This window comes from Argiope bruennichi, chromosome X1 (assembly GCF_947563725.1).
Source record: "Argiope bruennichi chromosome X1, qqArgBrue1.1, whole genome shotgun sequence".
Lineage (NCBI taxonomy): Eukaryota > Metazoa > Arthropoda > Arachnida > Araneae > Araneidae > Argiope > Argiope bruennichi.
Window position 1 is genome coordinate 16,636,860 of NC_079162.1, and position 22,683 is coordinate 16,659,542.

A 22,683-nucleotide genomic window follows, 5' to 3' on the forward strand; every position below is an offset into this window, starting at 1 on the left:
TTCGGGGGAGAGGGGGCCTTATGAGTTACCGTACTCTAGCTATTAAGAATTTTAGATAGGTTTTTTTTTTTTTTTTCCTTTTCTATTTCAAGATAAAGTACAAGGTATTATGTCGATTACTTGACTGTAGCCATTTACTCTGTGATGTACTGTTCGTTTCAGAATTCTGAGACGACCACTTTTCGGTGGTTCTATCTCACTAAGGGGTGACACACGAAAGGATGTGCGCCATTTCCGGAATTTACTTTATTGTTAAATGTAAACATCTGCTCTTTCCTCTCACCCCTATTTTGCCGAATAAACTCATACTAACGCATGTGCAAAAACGCGGAGGGTTTTAGAATCCTTTGGCAAACAATATTTTATGTGAAGCATGATGGAAATAATTTGAAAGATAAAGGTTTTTATGTTTTCTCTAACAAAGAGCTGAAGAATTTCGGAATAATCAGAGGTATAAAACCATAAAACAAATTAATTTTTTTTATTTATTTATTGACAATTTTTGATAAAAAAAAAAAGAATGCACTATGAATTTTCAAGTATGGATATATTATATTTGGTTATTTCTGAAATGCTAATCTAAATATATTTTATAGAATTGTTAATATGCGTTGGAAAGTGTTATGGAACAGGAATTGATTGCAATTTGTCTATGAAAAGCATTTTCATTAGCTTTTCAAATATCTTCATTATTATACGCTTTCTTTTAAATAGATTTGCTCAATGTTTCTAAAAATAGAAATTTGATGTGGATTTTTTACTCTTTAATGTGTTAAGAATTTTGAAATTTTGTAAGATGGTGTCCTCCCGATAACCTTACAATATTTTAGAATTTTCAGAATTAAATAAATTTTAATATCCGTATGTGTGACGCCATCTGGTAGAGAACTGAAAAAAGACCGATAAGATTCCGTAGTATTATAATAATGAAAATATTAAAAATTATTTAGGGAGGAGCAGAGAGAAGATTCAATTAAAAATGGGGGGAAAAAACTTTTTCTGAATGTAGAATTGCATTTGTGAGAAGAGAACTAATTATATATGTAAAATTTCTCTAATTTAAAAATAATAAAAATATTTTTTTTTAAATGCTGATTTATTAATATATTAAAAAGTATATATTTTAATCAAAATTGTGTATATCAGAATAAAATTTTTTAAATGTGAGGCGTAGAAAGCGCTATAAAAAATAAGGCACAATGAATGTTATAAGAATCCGAATTCATAAACATTCAGTAAGAGTTTAATTATAAATTTGATTCCAATTTACGTAGATTATTTCAATAATCGCCTTAAAATTTTGTTTTAATTAAAAAAAATTCTATTTTTTTATGTGGCAATAAAAGCATTTTTTTTTTTTTAAAAAACTTAGGAGAATTTTATCAGGAATTTATTTATTATTTTTATTAGGAAAATTTTTAATGCATTATTAATTCTCTTCTGTCCCGGAAATAATTTTACCCGCATATATATTTTCTGTGTTTTTACTTGAATCATTTAAATTTTCTTCCCTCACTAATCTTCTTCCTCACTAATCTCAGCCATTAGAAGTCAAAACTTTGAAGAAAAAAAGCATATTACTTGCGATAAAATTTGCAGAAAATTCTGCCATGTGCTTTGAATATTAGAGGATTGCAGTTAATGATTTGAACAAAATACATGCAAATCATCCAAGGTTGTTTTTTTAAACGCTAAAGGTATTGTAACTGCTGAAATGACTGTTTTTTCAATTGCATCTTCCATGTGCTAGGGAAGTGTTAGCACATTTATCGTTAATTATATGCGGTGGCTATCCGTCAACTCAAAATCCAACAGTGCTGTAGAAGATATTTTTCAAGAGCTGAAATGCGATATCTGTTCAAATAAAAGGGAGAGTTCTTTCTCCAATTTTGTGTCATGCTTACGCAAACTGACACTTTTACTGTTTAACTTTTTATAGTGAAGCGATCTTTTCCCATTATAATATTAGGCTCAAAATTTATGGTTTTGATGTCTATATCACGTATCAAAATTTATTTATTGTGTTTTGGAGTTACTGTGTTTATATCACACAGACAATATGCCCAAGTAATGGGTATGATTAAAGTATTGTAATAAATATTTCTGTAATTCTAGAATAAAGATTTTATGCTAAAGCGCATTCATCTAGTTTGTTGTGAATATGAGTTTCACTTTAACTTATACAGATCTAGAATTTTAATAATAAGACCAAAATCCATCTATTTAGCTCTTCGTGTATAGTTATATTCACGTCCCGTTAAAACAATGCTTGGATTATTTTGGAATGGATTTTATAATTTTGAACCGTGACCAGATGACGAAGACGGAACCTGAGCTGGCACCCCTTCTCCAAACTTCCGCACCGCACTTGCAGAAGGACGTTTAGTCCCTAACCTGGACCCAATTTAACGTGGGCCGGACCCGCTTATTTGGTGGTTCTTCCATGGAACTGCGTCTCGAACCTGGGACCTACCGGTTCCGAAGCAGAGATATTACCACCAGGCCACTGTGGTTCCCTTCGTTTTTTAGAATTATCGTACTAATGTACAAGCTTAGGGACTTGTAGATAAACTTTTTTTTTAAAAATTCCGTCAAAATTGCTGGAAATGTATGATTTTGGTTTAAAGACCGTATATTAAATTCCGTCCGTCTACTTTGTAGAGTTTCTGAATAATCATACTCGAAGAAAAGGTTGTTTTTATTGATTTACGAAAGTTATTGAAACCTGTCGATTCAGCAGCATATCGAAGTCAAATTTTTTAACGATAGCAACTCTTTTGCAACGAGAAAATAAAAAAATGCGGTTAATTTTTACTAAACAAAATTTATTAAATTTCATGTTAGACGCTTTTTGTATTTTAGCAGAATTAAATGAGAAGTAACTAACATTTTCCATTCTACTTAAATAAGGAAACTATATTTAAACCAGTTCCTCTGCGAGACAATTTCACAAAGGCATATATAAACCATTATTTCCGTTCTCGATGAACAAAAAATACTCTCCAAAATATGTTTATTTTCCTTTGTCATGTTAAACAATTTTATATGAATGATGAGATAAAAGAGATACATGGAAAAACATTTTAGTGCTGTACGTGCTAAGCTGAACGTATTTTCTTCGCCTGAATATTCAGTGAAATAATAAAAAAGAGACAGAGAGAAATAATGTAATTAAGAAACAGAAAGAAAAAAGTGTACCAATTTGGAAATTTACCGATGATTCTAGATGGACTTGGCTTGGGGTGGTGCATAGACGACTCCTTTCTTCTAGTTTAGTGGCATTTCACAATACCCAGTGAGCATAGATATGGTTATTCTTACGGAGTAACCGTATTTATGGAAGCACGAGAGCCCATGATTTCAATTCCGATAGGCCGCGATGATTCGAGAAGCGATAAAAGGTTTTCACGTCTTGCGATTATAGAATGCAACTGATGAATGGCTTAGTATGCAGTCGATCAAAGTCGATGAATGTTACGAAATAAACTAATATCATTTTGAAATAATGTAGGGTGTGATGATTTTCGCCATGTCGCTGGTTATATAGTCCCTTTTATCTCTTCGTAGCTGTCTTCAGTTTGTGCTGCTGTAATAAGCAGCTATTGTTCGAATGCATTGGTCAGATACAAACATGGTGGATGCCAGAATTAAAATTAACATGAATGCTTACAGCAAATATGGCAAATGCAAGAAATGACCATAGTTGTTGTGATTGGTTATGTGATGAGCTTTAATGCTGCTAATTTATTCCTCACTCATTTAATAATTTTTCTTTTTAGTATTAAATAATTATGTTATTGTTTGATTTTGATATGTGTTGTTTCTTTGTGTGCAGGCGATGACTTTGCTATTATTCAGCAAGAAATTCTTATGATGAAAGGCTGTCGGCATCCAAATATTGTTGCATATTTTGGAAGCTATTTACGGTAAAAATTTTCACTTTATTTTTATTAAAAATCATGTAAATAGTTTTGCTTTTTAAATATTATTCTTTTATTTTCAGCATATATTTTATTACTTAAATCAGTCTCATTTGGAAACGACGACAGGAGTAATTTTAACTTCATTCCAGATATTCTCTTCGGATTAAACGAAAGTGAATTATGTAATAATTAATTGTAATATTTTTTCATAAGTATTGCGTTCTTGTAATGATATAAGATCTTGTGTCTTCCAGTAAAGGAAAACTTGTTTGTTGTCCATTATTTTTATAAATATTCGTTTTGTTAAAATATCCATTTTGCTGAAGTCATGTTGGTCGTTATTAGAAGCATGCATTAAACATATTAGGCAAATAATAATAATAATAATAAAAATGAACGATTAGCAATATGTAAAGTTTGTCATGGAAAAAAAAAATTAGCTAAAATTTAAGGCAGTATATAACTCACAGCCTTATATGAACACAGAGTTTGGTTTATTACAAAATATATATTTCTAAAAGAAAACAAGAAAAGTAATTTATACAAATCAAAGCAATTTTAGAAATGTGCCTTGTGTTTGATAGTTTTATTTGTAGTAGTTATTGTAAAATTGTTTTAAATTCTTTATCTGAACTAAAAAATAATATTATTCAAAATCTACCAGCGCTCTGGCTGGAATGTTAACTCGTTTTGAAAATTAAAAATTATAAGATTCTGTAATCAATGAACTTTTTCAGGAATTCGACCTTAATCCTTTCCTATCTGTATTAATTTCATAAATAACTGAACATAAAAATAAAAGTGAAAAAATATTAAAATGGCTACAGTAGCAAGTTTGTCATGAAAAAAATAATGATATTTAGCAACCAAAGGCAAACCTATATTCCATGATGCCCATCAAATTTGTTATAAAAATAACGATTGATTGTTACTATTTCAGATATAAGGTGGAAAAAAAGCATTTTGTAACAGCATAAAATAACCGAGTAGAAAGTTACGAGTTATTTATTACAAATGTTAGTTTATGTTCAAATACAGATTAAAAAAAGTTAAAGGTGTATATATAAATTTAGAACAGATTCTGTACAAATTAAGAAGAAGTTTCAATTTTTTAAATTAATACTTTTTAGGTGGAAAAGTTGTATATCTTATTGCAGTTTGACACGTTTGTATGAAGTTAGCTGCTAAAGCTATTCTATTTCAAAGTCGTCATCAGAATCCTTATCCAAATTTCTTGGAGCAGTTTCATCAGCATGTAGAATCACATCGTCATCCAAGTTCGGCGCATTATCAATGCCTTTTGATGCATAATGCACTTATGCAATTGAAGCAAGTTAGAGAACAGCTCTTTACTTATTTCCTACATCCTTTGGAACATTTACGGGCAACGCTGTTAAGCAGTTCTTGTGAGAACTTGTTCAGCTGTTGATATAATAGAGATCAACCTATGCCCAGTGAATCTGGCCTGACGCTTGATCATCCCACATATTATTATGAAGAAACGCCGTTCATGAATGTGTCAAACAGCTTTTTCAGCAGGAGAAAGAGCAGCCAAGTTGAAAAATTTTGCACTATAGATTTGGTAAATATTGTGAAGTAGGTCTCATTTAGAGAACAAGATTGTAGGGAGAGGATCTAACAGACGATGTAGTAAGGATCTTCTAATCAACAGCCTGATAGTTTTTTAATACTTCACCAGTCTTTTGTATTTCTGTGTGTTGATCAAAATGCTTGACGAATTTCATTTTCTCTTGTCTAAAGATAGCCGATGTCGATTCGTTTCCACTGCAAGTCTGTAAAAATAATATATTATTTTTCACTCTTTTTGACATCCTGGGCTGGAGTGTAGTAAAAATATCTCTGATATTCCATTGCAGGTTTTTTTGTAAATAATTGATTGCCATCTGAATCTAAAAGAAGTAAGAAACACTAGGAGGGTTATATCGTCTATTATTACAATTACTAAATCAAAATGAATGCTTCTTCCACGGTCTCTCTGACCATTTTGTTGTATCAGTATCCTCTAGTGTGATGTTTTTATTAGAACATTTCTGAATTAGCTGAACTTTTCTGAAGTTTTTACGAGACTGTAAAATGTTTTATGAGATATGTACACAAACTTTCGAATATAATTAATTTTTAATTTTTTATGCGAAGTATTCAAAGAAAAAGTATTGTAATTTTTATGAATCTCGACTTTTCAGACCTTTCTGATGCCGAATAGCACATACTTGGAATTAAATCTGTCTATGAACACCATAACTCAGAAACACAAAACTGAGAGGCAAAATTTTACTCACAAAATCTTTCAGATATTACATTTAAAATGGTACTTTCAGTTTGCATATACGATGGAAGACAGCGGTATAAGACAGGGTGGCCTGCATGTGTTTTCTTAGTTCGTGTATTAGACAGTTTTCTGTGAAATTTGTCGTATGTTATTCGCGAAAAAAATCCTATTACTAGGTTTTATATATAATATTAATATTACCAGGTCCTATATAGGTCCAGGTCTATTTATATTTATCCTAATATTACCAGGTCTACTTTCACTTTAGGTTTGGGAGGGAGTACCCCTCCCAAACCTAAAGTAAATGTAGAAAATTGATGCAAATTTCAATACTTTTTGCCAATAGATGTAGACTTTAAAATTCGTTCCAGCATTCTGTAAATTAATAAGAGGTAAGACTCTATTTTCTGGCCTGTAAGTGCTCTATTATAGTTAATTTTCCTTGTTAATGTATGTCTTATTAAATTAGCCCTCTCCATGTACTTCATCATTTAAAAAACGTTATTTTACAAATAAAGATTATAATTTATTTTTCAATCATGGATCCGAAGGAGATTTGCAAATGCAAGAAGAAAAAAAGGAAGGCACGAATCATTACATTGGAATAATAATGAACCCTTTATGCTTTCATCTTTTTTATTGTGGTTATTTTGAAAAATAAGTATTGTATAGGATTTTACATAGCAATTTAAGAATAGTGTTACCAGTCTCAACAGAGTGCTGTTTTTCCATTTAAAAAGAATATGCGTTATTAAATATTTTTCTTATTTATTACATTCTTTCCAGCCCAATATTCAAATGCTTCTGGACATAAATTAATCTCTCCAAAATGAATTTATTTCAATATTTGTAGTAAAATAAATTTCCATTGCATTTTTTAAGCTATAATCTTTATAGTTATACTTAAAATTATATTCGCAATTTTTCTGATTTGAATTGTATATAATAATCCCCACTAAAACAAATTTTTGTTTTACATAATTTTAACTAATACTTACATTTCTGAGCAATTGTTTTCCTACTGAAATTCAAATAACACACTGTAGTTTCCTTTTATGTTCTAGGCGTGACAAACTTTGGATTTGTATGGAATATTGTGGTGGAGGATCCTTGCAAGATATTTACCACTGTAAGTGCAAATTGTGGTATAAACACCATAACTTATGCATGATTTTAAAAAGAATTAGAATTAGAATAGAAAGAATTAGAATCGAGATTTACTATTCAGTCTATAATCGTGCAATCAATAAATTGTTTTCATTTTCCGTATTACTCTTTCTGATGTATGATGACATTAAGTATTTCTGTTTGGCACGCTTCTCTGTGATTTGTTAATCTCTGTTTAGTATGCATTTATATCTCTCTCTCCCTCTTTTCAATCACATTTAGATATTTCTGCTCTTCGAAAAAATAAATTATTCCTTCTGCCTTTCTATTTGCAAATGCAAGTGAATTACTTGAACAGATACAATTGATTGAATTATTTTGTTTTTATTAACAATTGTTAAATCTATCCATCAAAATGCATCCGAAAGCTGCTTATTGTTCAAGAACTACTAATCGGACATTAAATCCAAAACTTTGTATTTTCATTAAAAATTTGTCCTCAAAAGTAGGTAATTAATGTTTTTTCGAAGTCATATTTAAACTCACACTAATTAGGGTTTTTTCCCACGAAATGTATTTCCCCTTTTGAGATTAAGATTCTGCTGGTAAATTCAGCTCAAACACATGAAGGAAGCAATTAAAATTTAATTTTAAAGGAAAGTTGCCATTTTTTGACTTATCTCTAGATGTTGTTGTCGTGTCCATAGACATGCAAAAAGTGAGGAAAGGAAGTCTCACATATTGTCAAAGGTCCGGAGGACCACTACCGCCAGCTTTGGTGCTTCAGAACTGTAAAGGATCTCCCGAAGTGGATCCATCAGCGGTAACCAGCCAAGCCTTAATAGATGGGCACTCGAAGATGTGATACCTCAAGATATGATCATTAATTACAATAATTCTTGCTTTTACGCTAAATATACGCTTAGTACATATCAAAACTGTGATTTTCAGGTATAGAAACACTTTATAATTTTAATTATTTTTTAAGATTATTTCCTCAAATTGCAGGACAGAAGTGGGGAAAAAATAACATGTTAATCGGAAACACATCTGTACGAATTTCAGCCATTTCCATTTTGTAGTATTGAAGATATATAGTAAAATTCAAAAGCACATGAAATACCTCCATTTTCATGAGTCGTCAAATTTTGATGTACGGATTATATGGGATAAGAATGTTGCTAAATGCAACTGGATGTAAAATACCTCTTTGGATATTATATTATATTAATAATTGAATATTTTTATAATATTTTTTCTTTTCTAAATTATTTTACAGCATTAAACAAAGTAGAAGCGAACAATCGATTCATCAGATAAATTCGATTTAACTTGCATTAGAACAAAATTATTTTTATACAAAGCGCATTAACAAATATAAGAATTTGGTAGAATTTAGGAAGTTTTGAGACATCTTTGATTTATGAAACAAAACAATATAATAAATTTTCTTTTTCTGAAAAGTTTGATTATCAAAGTACACATTTGTGTAGTTATGGAAATAAGATTTTTTTTAAAATTCATGAATGATTAAAGTAGATTTTTAAAAATTTATGAATGGATGAAATATCATCATTGGATTTTGATATAATAATGATCTTTTAATAATGGAGTAGAAATTTAAACTTGTATTAAGGCTATTATAGAATTTTTTGTAAAAAAAATTAATGTAACTGTTAGATCAATAGTTTTTATTGTTAAATTTAATTTTTAATTGAACGAAATATGATTATAAGAATTATATTTCATTGATCGAAACGTTTTTCAAAATACTCACTAAATTTCAGCGGCTGTAATAATAATTTTGAATTAAATGTTTTTTTTTATTTAATAATAAACATTTAAATTCTTCGTGACATTCGATTTTTTAAAAACTAAACTAGGCATAAAGAGAAAAACATATTTAAATCGATATCAATATTTAAGTACTGAACATTAAATTAATATATCTAAATTTGGTATCTATTAATGGGCAAGGGAATAAGTATTTATTGTTTTTTGGGTAGTATTAAATTCAAAATTTTCCTCCATGAATGAATATGAAAATAATATGTAATTTCGAATTCATATTTGACGCACGTTTGTTTGGTTTATATTTTTCCACGCATATTTTTTTAAGAATAGTTAAAAGATCAATCGAAAAATTATTGAATCAACTAATGGAATGTATATATATATATAAAAAAAACTCTAATAGCGACCTCTGATCTATATTTGTATATATTGTTATTATTTAGTAATATTGCTGCCGAGCGCATTCAGTCTCCTAGTGAGGAAGATAATTTTACAGTTGGGTCCGTGACCTATCATTTCAATTATTTGGTGATAAAAATAATGGTTTCCGAATATTCGAGCATCTTGTCAATAGCTCTGTTAGGACTCGAGTTTCATTTACCTTTCTTAAAGCTTCTTTGCTCTATCACGGAGACTCTAAAACACCTGGAGTCAGAGTTGAAATGAGTCAGTAAGAGTAGCAGACGCCTGAAGAGACGTGAGTTGTTGAGCGATGTCTCCCTCTTGGGAATTCTGCCCCAGAGCTTTCAATTGTTAAGGATTATTACCTATTTGCTGCTTCTCCGCTGATGTTCACTTGAAGTGCTTTCCTTTTTCATGCTTCGGCTGTGTTTTATTACCTGTGTTTTCTTGTAGAATAAAGTGTCTTTATTGGTTATGGAGTGCAGTTGGAAGATCTATATGCCAGGCTGATTTTGGTGCGGAAACTGCACCTGATCGACCATCTTTGCAAGAATTCTGTCCTTAAAATCCTGTTACGAAATAATGTTTAGCTCATTGCATTTTAAAGAGCGTAATCAAATCTGGGGACAACCTGAAGCGACTGGGAAATCTGAATCTGAAGTTGTTACAGACGTGGGAAGAGCATTTTACTATCATCATGAAACGCAAACATGTCGTCTTCAGGATTCAGAGGTCATTCAGCCGCAAACCAAAAGTTATTCACTTTTATCGGCGAGCCGCATACCTGGTTACTGATCATAGTTCTATCTAAGGCGATTGCTTTACCGCTTTTTTTAAGAGAGGAGCAATGTTACGAATGTGTAATATTGCTTCCCACCGCAAAATAAGGATAGGCAGATAATTTAATAGATAGCTCTGATGGATGCAGGAGTAAGGACTTCCCAGGCCCCGGCATTGGAGATCAATTTCCGACAAATCTGGGGACTTTAGTGGGAAAAATAAGGGATTCCGAATTTCGGGAATCTTGGCGAAAGTTCTATCTTTCTATAAGCTTCTTTGTTCTGTAACGAAAATTATGAAAAACTGGAGACACAGCTGAACTCTCAGTCAGTAGGACAGCTGATGAGTCGAGAGTGTGAAGAGTTGAGCAAAATTTCTCTCGTGCGAGTTCTTTCCTCAGCGCTTTATTCAGGCTATGGTTATTTATTGTCGATTTCTACTTGTGTACGCTTCTGCTGTGTTTTATATTACCTGTGTGCGTTTGTTTTCTTGTAGAATAAAGCATCGTTATTTGTCAATGGTCCTATTGGACTTTCCACTATACTCCCACAGGACAGATCGTGGAAAATTTCTATAACAAGATTGTGATAATCTCTATATCTTTCTTGAATATCTCCGGTTTTGTTGTCTCTAAAATTTCACATTCCTGGAAAGTTCCCAATAAGTAAAATTATTTAGAAGAAAAAATGATGCAAGTTGCTGTAGGGAAAATTTGAAGGCTGCAGAAAAATAAATATTAAGACAAGATGTTTATTCAATTGTACATTTATTTAAAGAGAATACATCGCTAAATCAATTGGTGTATTTTGCTTAGTTTTAACATTTATGGATTGCAAACAATAAGAAGTGTGCGGATACATTTTTGATGTACTTTCCCATGTATATTGAATGCATTTTTAAGTAATGTATATCAGTTATTCTTGTTTTCATTCAAAAATAATCGTTGAAATCTTTTAGTAAATCATTCCAACAATTATATTCATAATTTAAAACTGATCTATTTTAGTATTTATGTATCGGATGTGCATTTTTTTCTTTCTTATTTATATATAGTATATTTGGATTTTACGTAGATAGTTGGACATAGTATTTTTTTAATTTATATTTTGGTTTGGAAATTTTCAGTGACAGGTCCTTTAGCTGAACTTCAAATTGCATATGTCTGTCGAGAAACTCTGAAAGGTCTTGCATATCTACATTCAATGGGGAAAATGCATAGAGATATTAAAGGAGCTAATATTTTGCTTACAGAAAATGGAGATGTAAAACTTGGTAAGTTTTATTATATAATTTCGTGTCGATATTTGTTATGTTATGTAGAGTTTTAAAGTGGGGGAAAAAAAGTGAACCACTAGGCAATATTCTGGAACTGTTCACTGTATATTTAAAAGTATATACTATATATTTATCATTTACAAGAAAATATGCTTGAATTTCTTAAAGGGTCATCTATATATTGAAATATACATTAACTTCAAAGTTCCAATGGTAATTTTCAGTGGTGGATTTAGGCAGTTTGCGATTCTAGGTAATGCACATTATGAGGCTCCTCTTTTAATTAACTATTCAATTTAGATGCGTGTATCAATGTATTTTCAACTTAATCAACATATTAATGATTTATTTTAGTAATTTTTTTTTAATCTGTGAAAATGTGTATATTTTATTTATTATGACTCATGATTGTACGATATCCAAGAGCGGCCAAATATTATTCAAGCAGGCACTCGATACTCATAAATAATGGAATAACTAAGTGAATATAATGAAACATAAAAGAAACTGGACGATTATACTTGTATTTTATATGTCTTAGAATGTTTTTTGCAAATTTATTTATGTGACAAATAAGCTAATAACATTTTAAATCGTCTTGCTTGTTGTTTCCTTCAGCCAAGCGGCCCTAAGTGTTTTCTAATCGGAAATTTACCTTTAAGTGATGGTTCGTGTGTCGTAGCAGTGAGTCCTGTTACCTAATTGTGATGCTTTTAGGTATAATTTTAATTTGCCTTTTCTAATTTGTTTTGAATAAAGAAATAGATAGGCTATTAAAAAATAATTATTTACTTGATTAGGGTAAAATTGATAAAGAGACTGTAACCAAGCAAATACTAATTTTTAATTAGTTAATAAGTAAACTTTGAAATAAAAGTTTTCGATTATTTATTGTGCATTTCTTATTCTCGTGGATAGTATCACTGAGAAAGGGACTCGGATATGGGGATGAGAAATTTCCTATATCGTAATTGGTTCTCGCCAAATTGGTGGGTATAATAACGATGTGGTGTTGACTACCGATAACGGGACATGCTTTATACGGGAAGGGTTGTACCGTGACCGATAAGGGCCCTTATAACGCAGTCATGGTTTCCGCCAATGTTGTCGCTGCATTCAGATCATTCAATTATTCCATATGGCTTCTGGCAGGGCGGGAATGGCTAGTTTGTGGTTATTTTCGTTTGTAAAGATTTATTTATTCAATTCTGGCTGAAGAAAAAAAATAATTATGAGATTGTAAGATTAAAATAAATAATATGTTAATTCCGTAATGATTTATTATACAGATTTTGTGGCACAATATTTTTTATTTAATTTTTAGTTACCATTAATATTCATTTTTTTTTTTAATTTTTATTCTCGTTTTAGGTCCGAGAAAAAAAAATTCACAACAGAAAAAAATTTTTAGAATTGTTTTGTTTGTTTGTTTTATTTTAACAAACTGCGCATTATAAGCAATGGCTGCTAGAATACATTAGCTGTAGATGTGCTGTAAGTGTACATTAGCTGTAAATGTATCCTACATCATCAATAATGCCTTTTGGCACTACTCAAATTATATCTTTTTTATTTGATTTTGAAAGATTTCATTGCGAGAATGCGGTTCAAGTAAATTCTCTGTTTTTCATAATAGACATTTATTGAAGACATTGGCGGGATGGGACAGAAACACACACAATGGAACTACGGTCACAGAAGAGATGTTACAAGTTAGAGCCCTCGGCGAGTAACAACTAAAATGTATTATATAATTTTGAAGACGTCGCAAGCCAGTATTCCTTTCACAATTTAAAATATATTTATCATTTCACTCGATTGCCTCCTCACAATCATGCCCAGCTAGTTTTGTTATCAACAGAGCTCGTCTCAGCCCCTTACTGTTATCTCTTTTTTTTTTTTATCTCCCCCCGACCAAACAAAGAAAGCAGCACCACCTCTTGGAAGGCGGAAAAAAGGGTCAAAACATTACAGATAATATGTTTATTATAATTAAAGGAGAATGCAAATAGACAGTAGTAAGAAATTTAAAGGTTTATCTATGGAAATGACGTTAAGGTCCGAATTATTGGATAGAGAACTGTCATTTTTACGGGTTAAAATACATTCTACCTCTGTATTTCAAAATTTTGCCTCTGTCTCTTATCAATAAATGATAATTACGAGAACTAATGTACATTTATATTGTGTTATATGTTTATATAAAATTCATACATTATATTCTTTTAGGATATTGTGGTCATTTTCCAAACAATTAATTTGTGTATTAGTCAAGTACTTTGGAGGGGATTTAGTCAATTGCATAATTAAGCATATTCTGAAATATTGTATATTTCATTGGCGGGGGGCAATGAATGCAATCTATAGCAAATGCTCTTTTTCGTGCCATCAGTAAAGAATTTTAAAGATTCAGTCTACTACTGTATCCCTAATTGTGGGTTTCTGAGAAGACATATTATTCCAAGGGCCACTGGACGGAAAAGGGTAGGTCGATTATAAAATGTCAGAACTAAATAATTAGATTTTTCAATATAAATTCCACAAATAATGAAATACTAGAATGGACTGTTTATCCTCATTAAATTTTTAAATAAAATAAGATTAATTTCTTATACTGAATTGGGGTGTTAATTATTCATTTCATTGATTGCATTATATTCCACTTGACAGGTCCTGTAAAATAATAATTATAATGATGTATTGCTTTGAAGTTTAATAATTTCCTCTAACTTGTCATATTAATTATATGCTTTTCTTTTTAAATAACAAAATCATCAATTAACCTCTAATTAATAATTAATAACGTCCTAATATACATATTAACTAATAATTATGTTTAAATTTTCAACAGTTAAACTAAAATAAATAATTATCATGTTGATCAATTTAAAAATGTCGACATGTGAAATTACATTGACTAATTATTGGAATAGGGCCATCATAATTTGCATTGCCTAGGGTTGCAGAATGCTTAAATCCACCACTACGTATACTGACACAAGTTGGTGAACAAAACGACAAATAAAAAAGCTTAGCATTGCAAAAGAATGTTCTTGGGCTAAACTTATATACAGTCCTGATTATATAAAGGAAGCAGAATGTAAGAACTCAAATGAAACATTTGAAAGCAAAATCAGAATACACGAAATTGTATACAATAAAACATTTTTTTTTTGAAAAATTTCTGATAATTAATGAGATTTAAAGAGGCTATCAAAACAGCGGGTTGCATGTCAGCATATAAAAAAACATATGACACTTGAATATTTTATTTTTGTTGTATTTATCCCTATGCAAAGCTTTTGGATAAAAATGAAAATTAGTATGTTTCTATTATTAGGTTGTCCAAAATTTGTCTTTCGCTATCTGCATGCAATGAATATACAAATTCTGCATTCTATGATTACACAAAGGTTAATCTATCAAATGTTGTGATATTTTTCTTCACTCATTCTTTAGCGTTCATAAGATACATTTCATTTGCAGAAGCTGCACACATTGAGAAGCTGTGCATCTCAATGCATACTGTTCCAAGGTCGGAAAAAATACTCCTTGGAATTTTGAAGATGTAAATATTTGATAATTTTGGATAATTTCGTTCTCCATTCTTTTATTGATTGCCATTATTGGTGTTCATTCCAGTCTAATTTTATTTCCAAACATCTTGAAAAATCATTGTCTATAATTTCTGAAAGTAATTTTCTTTTTGAGAAACTAGCTTTATCACTAATCTTTATTTCATATGTAAGACAATGGATCTTTTGATTCAAAAGCATACCAAATATTTTCTTTTGCATGTCTTATCAAAACTATCAACTGATATCCCTTATCAAACGAATAGAATGTTGTATATAATCTTGGAAGTTATAGGCTATTATTTTTAAAACATTACTTACCAGCCCACAGAATATTTGCAAAAGAATAATTTTTAAATGCCTTGAGTATATCTTTTGCATATTCATTGATATCAAAAATCATTCATATGAACGTTTTTAATTGTTATTTTAATTGTTGCAAATTTTGGTTGACATTTTCTTTTCAAAGAAAATTGGGAAGCAGATTTTCTACTCATGATAATACTTTTAAGAAGCAGAGCAAGAATTTTAAAACTTCATCATAAACCAGGCCATCAAAATTCCTAAATTTCATCAAAGCATTTCCCTTTATTCTAAGTCCTTTACGAATTAAAGTTATCTTCTTTATCTTTTATCCTTCTCATTTTCCCTAATACATTTCAAAACTTGAAATTTGTTTAGTGTAAAAATTCATTTAAATATTTCATATGATCTTTCTGAATTTTTACCTTGTTGAGCTATCAATATATGGTAAGCATCTGAAAGTATGCAAAGTATTTGCTTTAAGTAATAAGTTTTAATATTAAAGCTATAAAAATTCTACTAGCTAAAATTATTGAATTATGAAATATAAGTATAATGCAATAAGTGTCATGAATTTATTGATTATCCAGTTGCTGGCTTTCTTTTTATAGTTCTTGTTTTCTGGTCTTTAAAAAATATTGACAGAAACTTTTTAATAATTTTAAATAATTATTTTCCGATTATATAACACTGACATTTTTTCATTTATTTTTCTGACTGAATAGTTTGAAATTTGTAGTAGGTAAATGCAAAAACTATCTGTTTCTCCATTTATGATCCATATTTAAATGTGATAGGCATAATCACCTGCTCACTTAGTTTAGTGTGTATTTCATTTTTATGTGGTTGATGTGCTTGTATCTTAAAATAAAATCTTATTTGATAGAAAAATGAATAGTTTTTTTTTTTTTTTTTCATATAAGGTCGAATAATACAGTTTTGAAATTATTTTGTTGTTGATGAAGGCCCAGTGACTTATTTTTCATTAATAGATTTTGGACTTTATTATTTTCTTCCAAAAACAGCAGCTTTTATAAATCAAATCACCTATAAAATATATGTTGAATCAAATCTCTGAAACCACATTGATTACAATCGAAATATAACGTTCATTATAAAATATTATCTTTTTGTCTGTGCTTTATATTTCTTCAAAATTAGTTATTGTCAATTTAAAATTAAGTATGTATTCTTAGAATTTCTATTTTCACACTTAATTACTGTATGCATTTTCTAAAAAACATTAATTCTCAGTTAATCTGTGGTAAACAATTTGTATTAATAACTTTGTTAATTGAATATATAATGTAAAATAATTAAAACTTTTTCAATAATTGTTTTTTAGCTGATTTTGGTGTATCTGCGCAAATCACAGCAACTATTAGTAAACGGAAATCATTCATTGGAACACCTTATTGGTAGAGTCAATATTTTTTATGTTATTACATCTATTTATTAGAATGTTCCTTTCAGTATATTGTCATTTCTTATTATCTATCAAATTCATATCTTAACTGTTATATTAGTTTTCTACTATTATCTAAAGTTTTTTGAAATTTCTCTCTATTTTTTAAACACTTATTTTTTATTACCTTGCTGTCAGGAAATAAAAGTTCAAGAGCTTAGGCAAATTACTAAAATTCCTGACATTTTATTTCCAATCCGAAAAAAAAAAAAAAAAAACTGTTTTTTTTTTATTTCTCGTATTTGTTTATAGCTTGATTATTTTCAAAGGAATAGTATCATTTCAGTGCTATTTTTCAATTTTATTATACTTTCACCTTGTAGCTATTTTAAAAATCATTCAGGCGAATTTCGTTTTGCTCTTGTTCATATAAGATTGAATTTCTTTTTATATTCATTAACATGTGCTGTTGAGAAGCTACAGTTGATTAGACAATATGAAATAGTTTTTTTTACATAAAAAATGAGATAAAATAATGATTAAATAAAGTCTGGAATTTTGCGAGTTTTGTATTGAAGGCCATTTTTGATTTATTTAAAAAATCATAAAAAGTTAATTGTAACTGTGTTTTTTTTAAATATATAAATAAATGGATTTAAATTTTGCTTTAACTAGTATATTTGATTATAAATCGAATTTTTCAATTGTTGTTTATGTAATTAAAAAAGTTTCTGACGAATATTTAATAAATAATTTTGCATTTGTGTCTTACATTTTTACCTAACATCTCCCAATATTTCTTATGGTAGTTTGAAAATCTAAGACATATGCATATAAAATAATAAGTTATGCATTGTCTGTAATCGTATTTTAACAGAGCATCTTTGCTGAAAAGGGTATAGTTTTAATATCTTTAAACTTTTATTTTAGTGAAATATATTTAAATGGGGGGGGAGGGGAATGTTTCTATTCGCGTTTAAAAATGTTGCGTTTTGCAAAAATTACAGTTTATTTTAATAGGAGAATCACTATAATCTAAGACAAGTCAGTTTGACAATATGTGAAAGGCTGTAGCGAATGTGTGTATGCGCCTTAGTGTTTTATGTATACTCTCTCTTAGACTTCTCAAACAATCAGTGGCAGATCCGTTCTTTTAACTGTGGTGCGCTAATTGAAAATTCTCCAGATGATTTTTTTTACGTATTATATTTATGTACATATTTTCATGTACAATATTTTTTTTTTCTTTACAAATAAAAAAAATGCATCGTTAAAAAGTATAACTATCAAGTTGTTTTTAAGAATTGTCGCAAATTTTTCAATTCTACTACAATTTAAAAAAAGAAATATTAACAATTCGTTCAAACCATGTTTGTATTAATATATCACAAACAAGTTTACAAAGGCCGAACTTGAAGAAAATGGAATAGAATATATTACTTGTTAGTGAATAAAATTGCTCCCTTATTTCTTTAAAACGAGGGGTGGGGAATCTCATTACCACATTCAATTAAATCTGAAAAGAACTAAATGCTTATATTCTAAGGCGGATGAAACAATTTTGGCTCAAATAATGAGTTCTGATTGATGAAAATGTGTTTCAATATTATATTTAATGTTGAAAAAAAAAAGATTTAAAATTGGATAAATATATATCGTGTTTAATTTTATGCCCTTATAAAAAGAGAGCGAAGATAAAATCGATAAAGAATTTTAAAAGCAGTGGTATTTTGGAAGTTCTAGGATATAAAAAAATGAAAAAAGAGAAAAAAAGAAATCAAAACCGCATATTCCGAATAAATTTAAATAATGATTAACACCAAGTGACAAATCGCCAAACTTTACATTTCGAAACCGCGAACTAGCTGTGATCCCCCTCCCCCTCCTTTTTTATTGTACCATAGAATTTCGTATTACGTCAGCTCAAGATTTTAATTATTGAGAGTACTGAATATTGATATTTAAAGTGAAAATCTAATCAAATAGGACAATAATTTGCAAATGCACTCGAATGATTTCAGGACTATTTCATTAGGCTGAATGATACGTTTTGTAGCTTTCAAACTATTAAATTAACGTCTGTTGGATTATAGCTGGCATTCAGCTGTCCTGTAAAGTTTCTTTGCTCTTTCCGTTCCGCCTATTGTTTTGACCGTTTTTCTTAACTATTTTTCTGGACACTTTTTTTTTCCTTAATTCCTTCGAATAAAAAAATGTATGTTTTTAACGAAGTTTTAGATTAACTTTCCTGTGTTAAATGTGAAATAAAACGACAGTATATGCATCTAAGGAGTAAGAAATCCAAGCAACCAGAAGGAGTTGACCTCCCCGAAACATTTTCGCATACTCTTCAAATTTCTGCATAGCATTGGCAAAAAATAATTACGAAATTTAGATCTTTGTAGTAAATGTAGCATTTTCACTAATTCTATTGTGTAAATATGTATTTTGGACACCTTTTTCATACCGATTGAAATCAAAATTTAACATGAAATTACAGTTGTAACAAGATTACACACTAAATTTCATTGATTTAAACATTTCCCTTATGAGTTATTCCTTTTACTTGCATGCGAAAGCACACACCTACAAATTGTCAACCCCTGGACAGATTTGGCTTAAAATTTAATAATCTACATTTTAGATGCTAAACATGTTTACTGAATTTTATCTATCTAGCTGTTAACATTTTGTAGTAATCGAACTTGCTTCTTACTCGAATACCCAGCTAGAGAGACAGACTTCCTCTAAATGAATTTCATTAAAAATTCTATTCAAATCTATAAATTTGGTCGGAAGTCCATATACCAAATTGTCATCCGTTCTAGTTCAAAGCATTTTTGAATTATAGTGTTCGCCAACAGACGGACAAACAGACATAATGCCTAAAATGTGTTTTTCGAGCTCGGGGAGGTCTGAAGTCTAGAAATTCGTCAAAATCTCCAGTTTGAATATTTCGAATCCCGAGTTTCTCAGTACTTAGTTTACGAGAAAGTAAAAATGTTTCTTTCTGTTAAATGTGTTTTTGAAAGTGCTGCATCAACACTAGTTTAAATTTAATACTATTTATTATAAAAAAAACTAAAAAATATCATCTTATTTAATTCTCCTAGAATGCAAAAAAATTGTGTTTGTATATAAAATTCAGAACATTGGAAGTTTCGTATTGAAATTGCTCACTTCTAAACTTGAAAAGAAATCCTGCTAATTTGAAGTTTTTTGCATTAAATGTGCTTAAATGTTGGTAATAATTCTCAGAGAATTATTAATAAATAATTAATTTGTTATTAAATCTTGTTCATTTGAAATGTTTTCATTCTCTTGAAAATAATGATCCATGTGTGTCTAAAGGACAGGAAATAGGAAATGCAGCCGACTTTATTAAAAAAATCAATTTTTCATTTTTATTTAACTTTATTTATATTTTTAATTTATCATGCTGAATTAATTTTTTCAGTTTTATATACTGTGTTTTGAGGCATTACAAAGAAATTTCTTCTTCATTTCCAATCTTGCGATTTGTTTGTGTTCGTATAATCATGAATTAATTTAGCTTTAAATACATTCTGTCTTAAAAAGAGTTTGATTTCGTTTTATATGTTGTTTTGAATATGATTTTGTTGTCTTTGAAGTTATGCTTTTATTTTATTTAATAATCAATTCTAAAAGTATCTGAATACATTCGGATTTACGCCCCCCCCCCCATTGTTTTTCGTATTTCACCAGAAAGTTATATTAACTGTCTTTGAACTGCAACATGTAAAAAATATAATGGAATTCACATTTTACCTTGAAGATTTGGTAACTGGGGTATTTATGGAACAAACCTGGAATTGATGATGAATAAAAAGATTTTGGCTCACTCTGTTTCACATAAAATAAAAATTTAAGTTAAAAAATTTAATTTTTAATTATTTATTTGCTTTTGGAAATGCATGCATTTTCATAAAAATGGCAAATAATCTGAAAAAAATATGAAGGTTTTTAAAAATAATCAAAGTTTCTCTGCGACGGATATCCCCCCCCCCCTCCTCATACAAAATGCCGAAATTTTAGTTAAATTATACAAAACTTTCATTAAGTGCGACAAAGTGTGAATAAGTGAACATAAGTGAATTTTCGAGGAAATAGGAGTAATTTTGGTAAATAATTAAAAACTGCAGAAAGGATTTTCCACAAATTCATAATTTTTAAACTGGAATCATCAAATACTTTTACTAAATAGCATGGAAGATTTGAACATATTATTGATGTAGTTATTTTATTATTTTTTTAAAGAATAAATTATTTCTATTGGTTGCATGTTTATTTTAATGCTTAGTTCTTGTGAACTATTTTTTTTAATTATTATTTGTTTAGTAAAAAAAACATCTGAATTTCTTTCAATAGGATGGCTCCTGAGGTGGCTGCAGTAGAAAGAAAAGGCGGCTATAATCAACAGTGTGATATATGGGCTGTAGGAGTAACAGCTATTGAACTGGCTGAACTGCAACCACCCATGTTTGATTTACATCCTATGCGAGCTTTATTTTTAATGTCCAAGTCTGGTTTTAAACCACCTACACTTAAAGATAGAAACAAATGGTCAGTATGTATAAGATTTTGCGAAGAAAAAAACTGGATTTTTTTACTCTTCTTTTTCTTTCCATTATTTTTTTATATATATATATATTTCTTATCACTTAACTATTTGCAAAAAAAATCGTTACTGAACTGGCAATGGAATGTGAAATATAACAAATATAAAATGCCAAAAGCAGGCAAGAAAGTGTTTCTGTAAAACACGGAAGTTTTTCTTGAATTCACTGATTAGGTTTTCAGTATTTAGATTTTTTTTTCTTAATATTCTACATCTCTAAATATTAATGATTAAAATTAGGAAATTATTTAGGATTTAATTTTAGATTTAGAGATATCATTACACATATATATGTATTTATAAAATATGTGTATGTATGTAAACATGTTTTAGCAGTTAGTGTCGAATAGAAGAAACTTTTGAAATTTTAAAACTTCGATTTATTTCACCACAGGAGGCATAATCTACCTACAGATAATTTTGATATACACAAGAACAAAAGAGACCAAAATTTTCCCCATCAGTGATTTTACTATGAAATTTTGATAAGGAATTCTTTGATATGTATAGGTTTAGGAAAGAAAATCTTAAGTATCTTTAAATGAATGTTGTAAGCATTAGGGATATTTATCTTTTCGCTCAGAGCTTGAAAACATGCTGAATTTAGCAGTCTCATAGAGCGCATGTAAAATAAATTAAATAAAAAAAAGTGTGAGTTGGATCAGGAAATAAGAGAGCATTTTAAAATGAATTTCATATAGGCTAAATTAAGATAAAATTTAGGAATGTAATTATAATTTTATCAATTAATATATTAATTTAACTAAAAATAGCTTCACAAAGATGGCGCCATTTAGAAATTAATTTGAGAAATGTTCATTTTAAAATTTTATAATATATGTAACCATGAATTAGGAAATAGGTAAATGACTAAACTTATAAATATAAAAAAAGAAAATTATAAATATAAAAAAATTTTGAATAGTGTTTCGTTACTACAGTAAAAGGTAGGAAATAATTTTTTTTATCGAGAGTTGAGGAATGTTATGAAGAAATTAAGACACAATATAATCATAAGAATGAAATTCTTCGATATTCACTATAAGTTGAAATAAATTATTAATCTGATTAGAATGAAAATTTAGTTTGATTATTTCAATCAGAATCTTCACTTGATCGGTTTTGTTTTGGCATCCATATTTTTACTAAGACATTTATTTAAATTAAGATTAAAATATTATAAAAAGATT

General features: G+C 29.1%; 1 protein-coding gene across 5 annotated transcripts in view; it reads left to right on the forward strand.

The window, feature by feature from the left end:
* LOC129958166 (mitogen-activated protein kinase kinase kinase kinase 5-like) overlaps positions 1-22,683 on the forward strand; it is a 94,063-nt gene that overhangs the window by 17,794 nt on the left and 53,586 nt on the right. For 4 of the 5 annotated variants that reach the window (XM_056070407.1, XM_056070409.1, XM_056070408.1 and 1 more), the window contains exons 3-7: positions 3,836-3,926; positions 7,278-7,342; positions 11,422-11,568; positions 16,795-16,867; positions 21,244-21,438. In XM_056070407.1, coding sequence (XP_055926382.1) covers positions 3,836-3,926; positions 7,278-7,342; positions 11,422-11,568; positions 16,795-16,867; positions 21,244-21,438 — 571 coding nt within the window. Of the gene's footprint in view, positions 1-3,557; positions 3,716-3,835; positions 3,927-7,277; positions 7,343-11,421; positions 11,569-16,794; positions 16,868-21,243; positions 21,439-22,683 lie in introns of those variants that run through there. The other variant, XM_056070411.1, reaches the window with a different exon arrangement.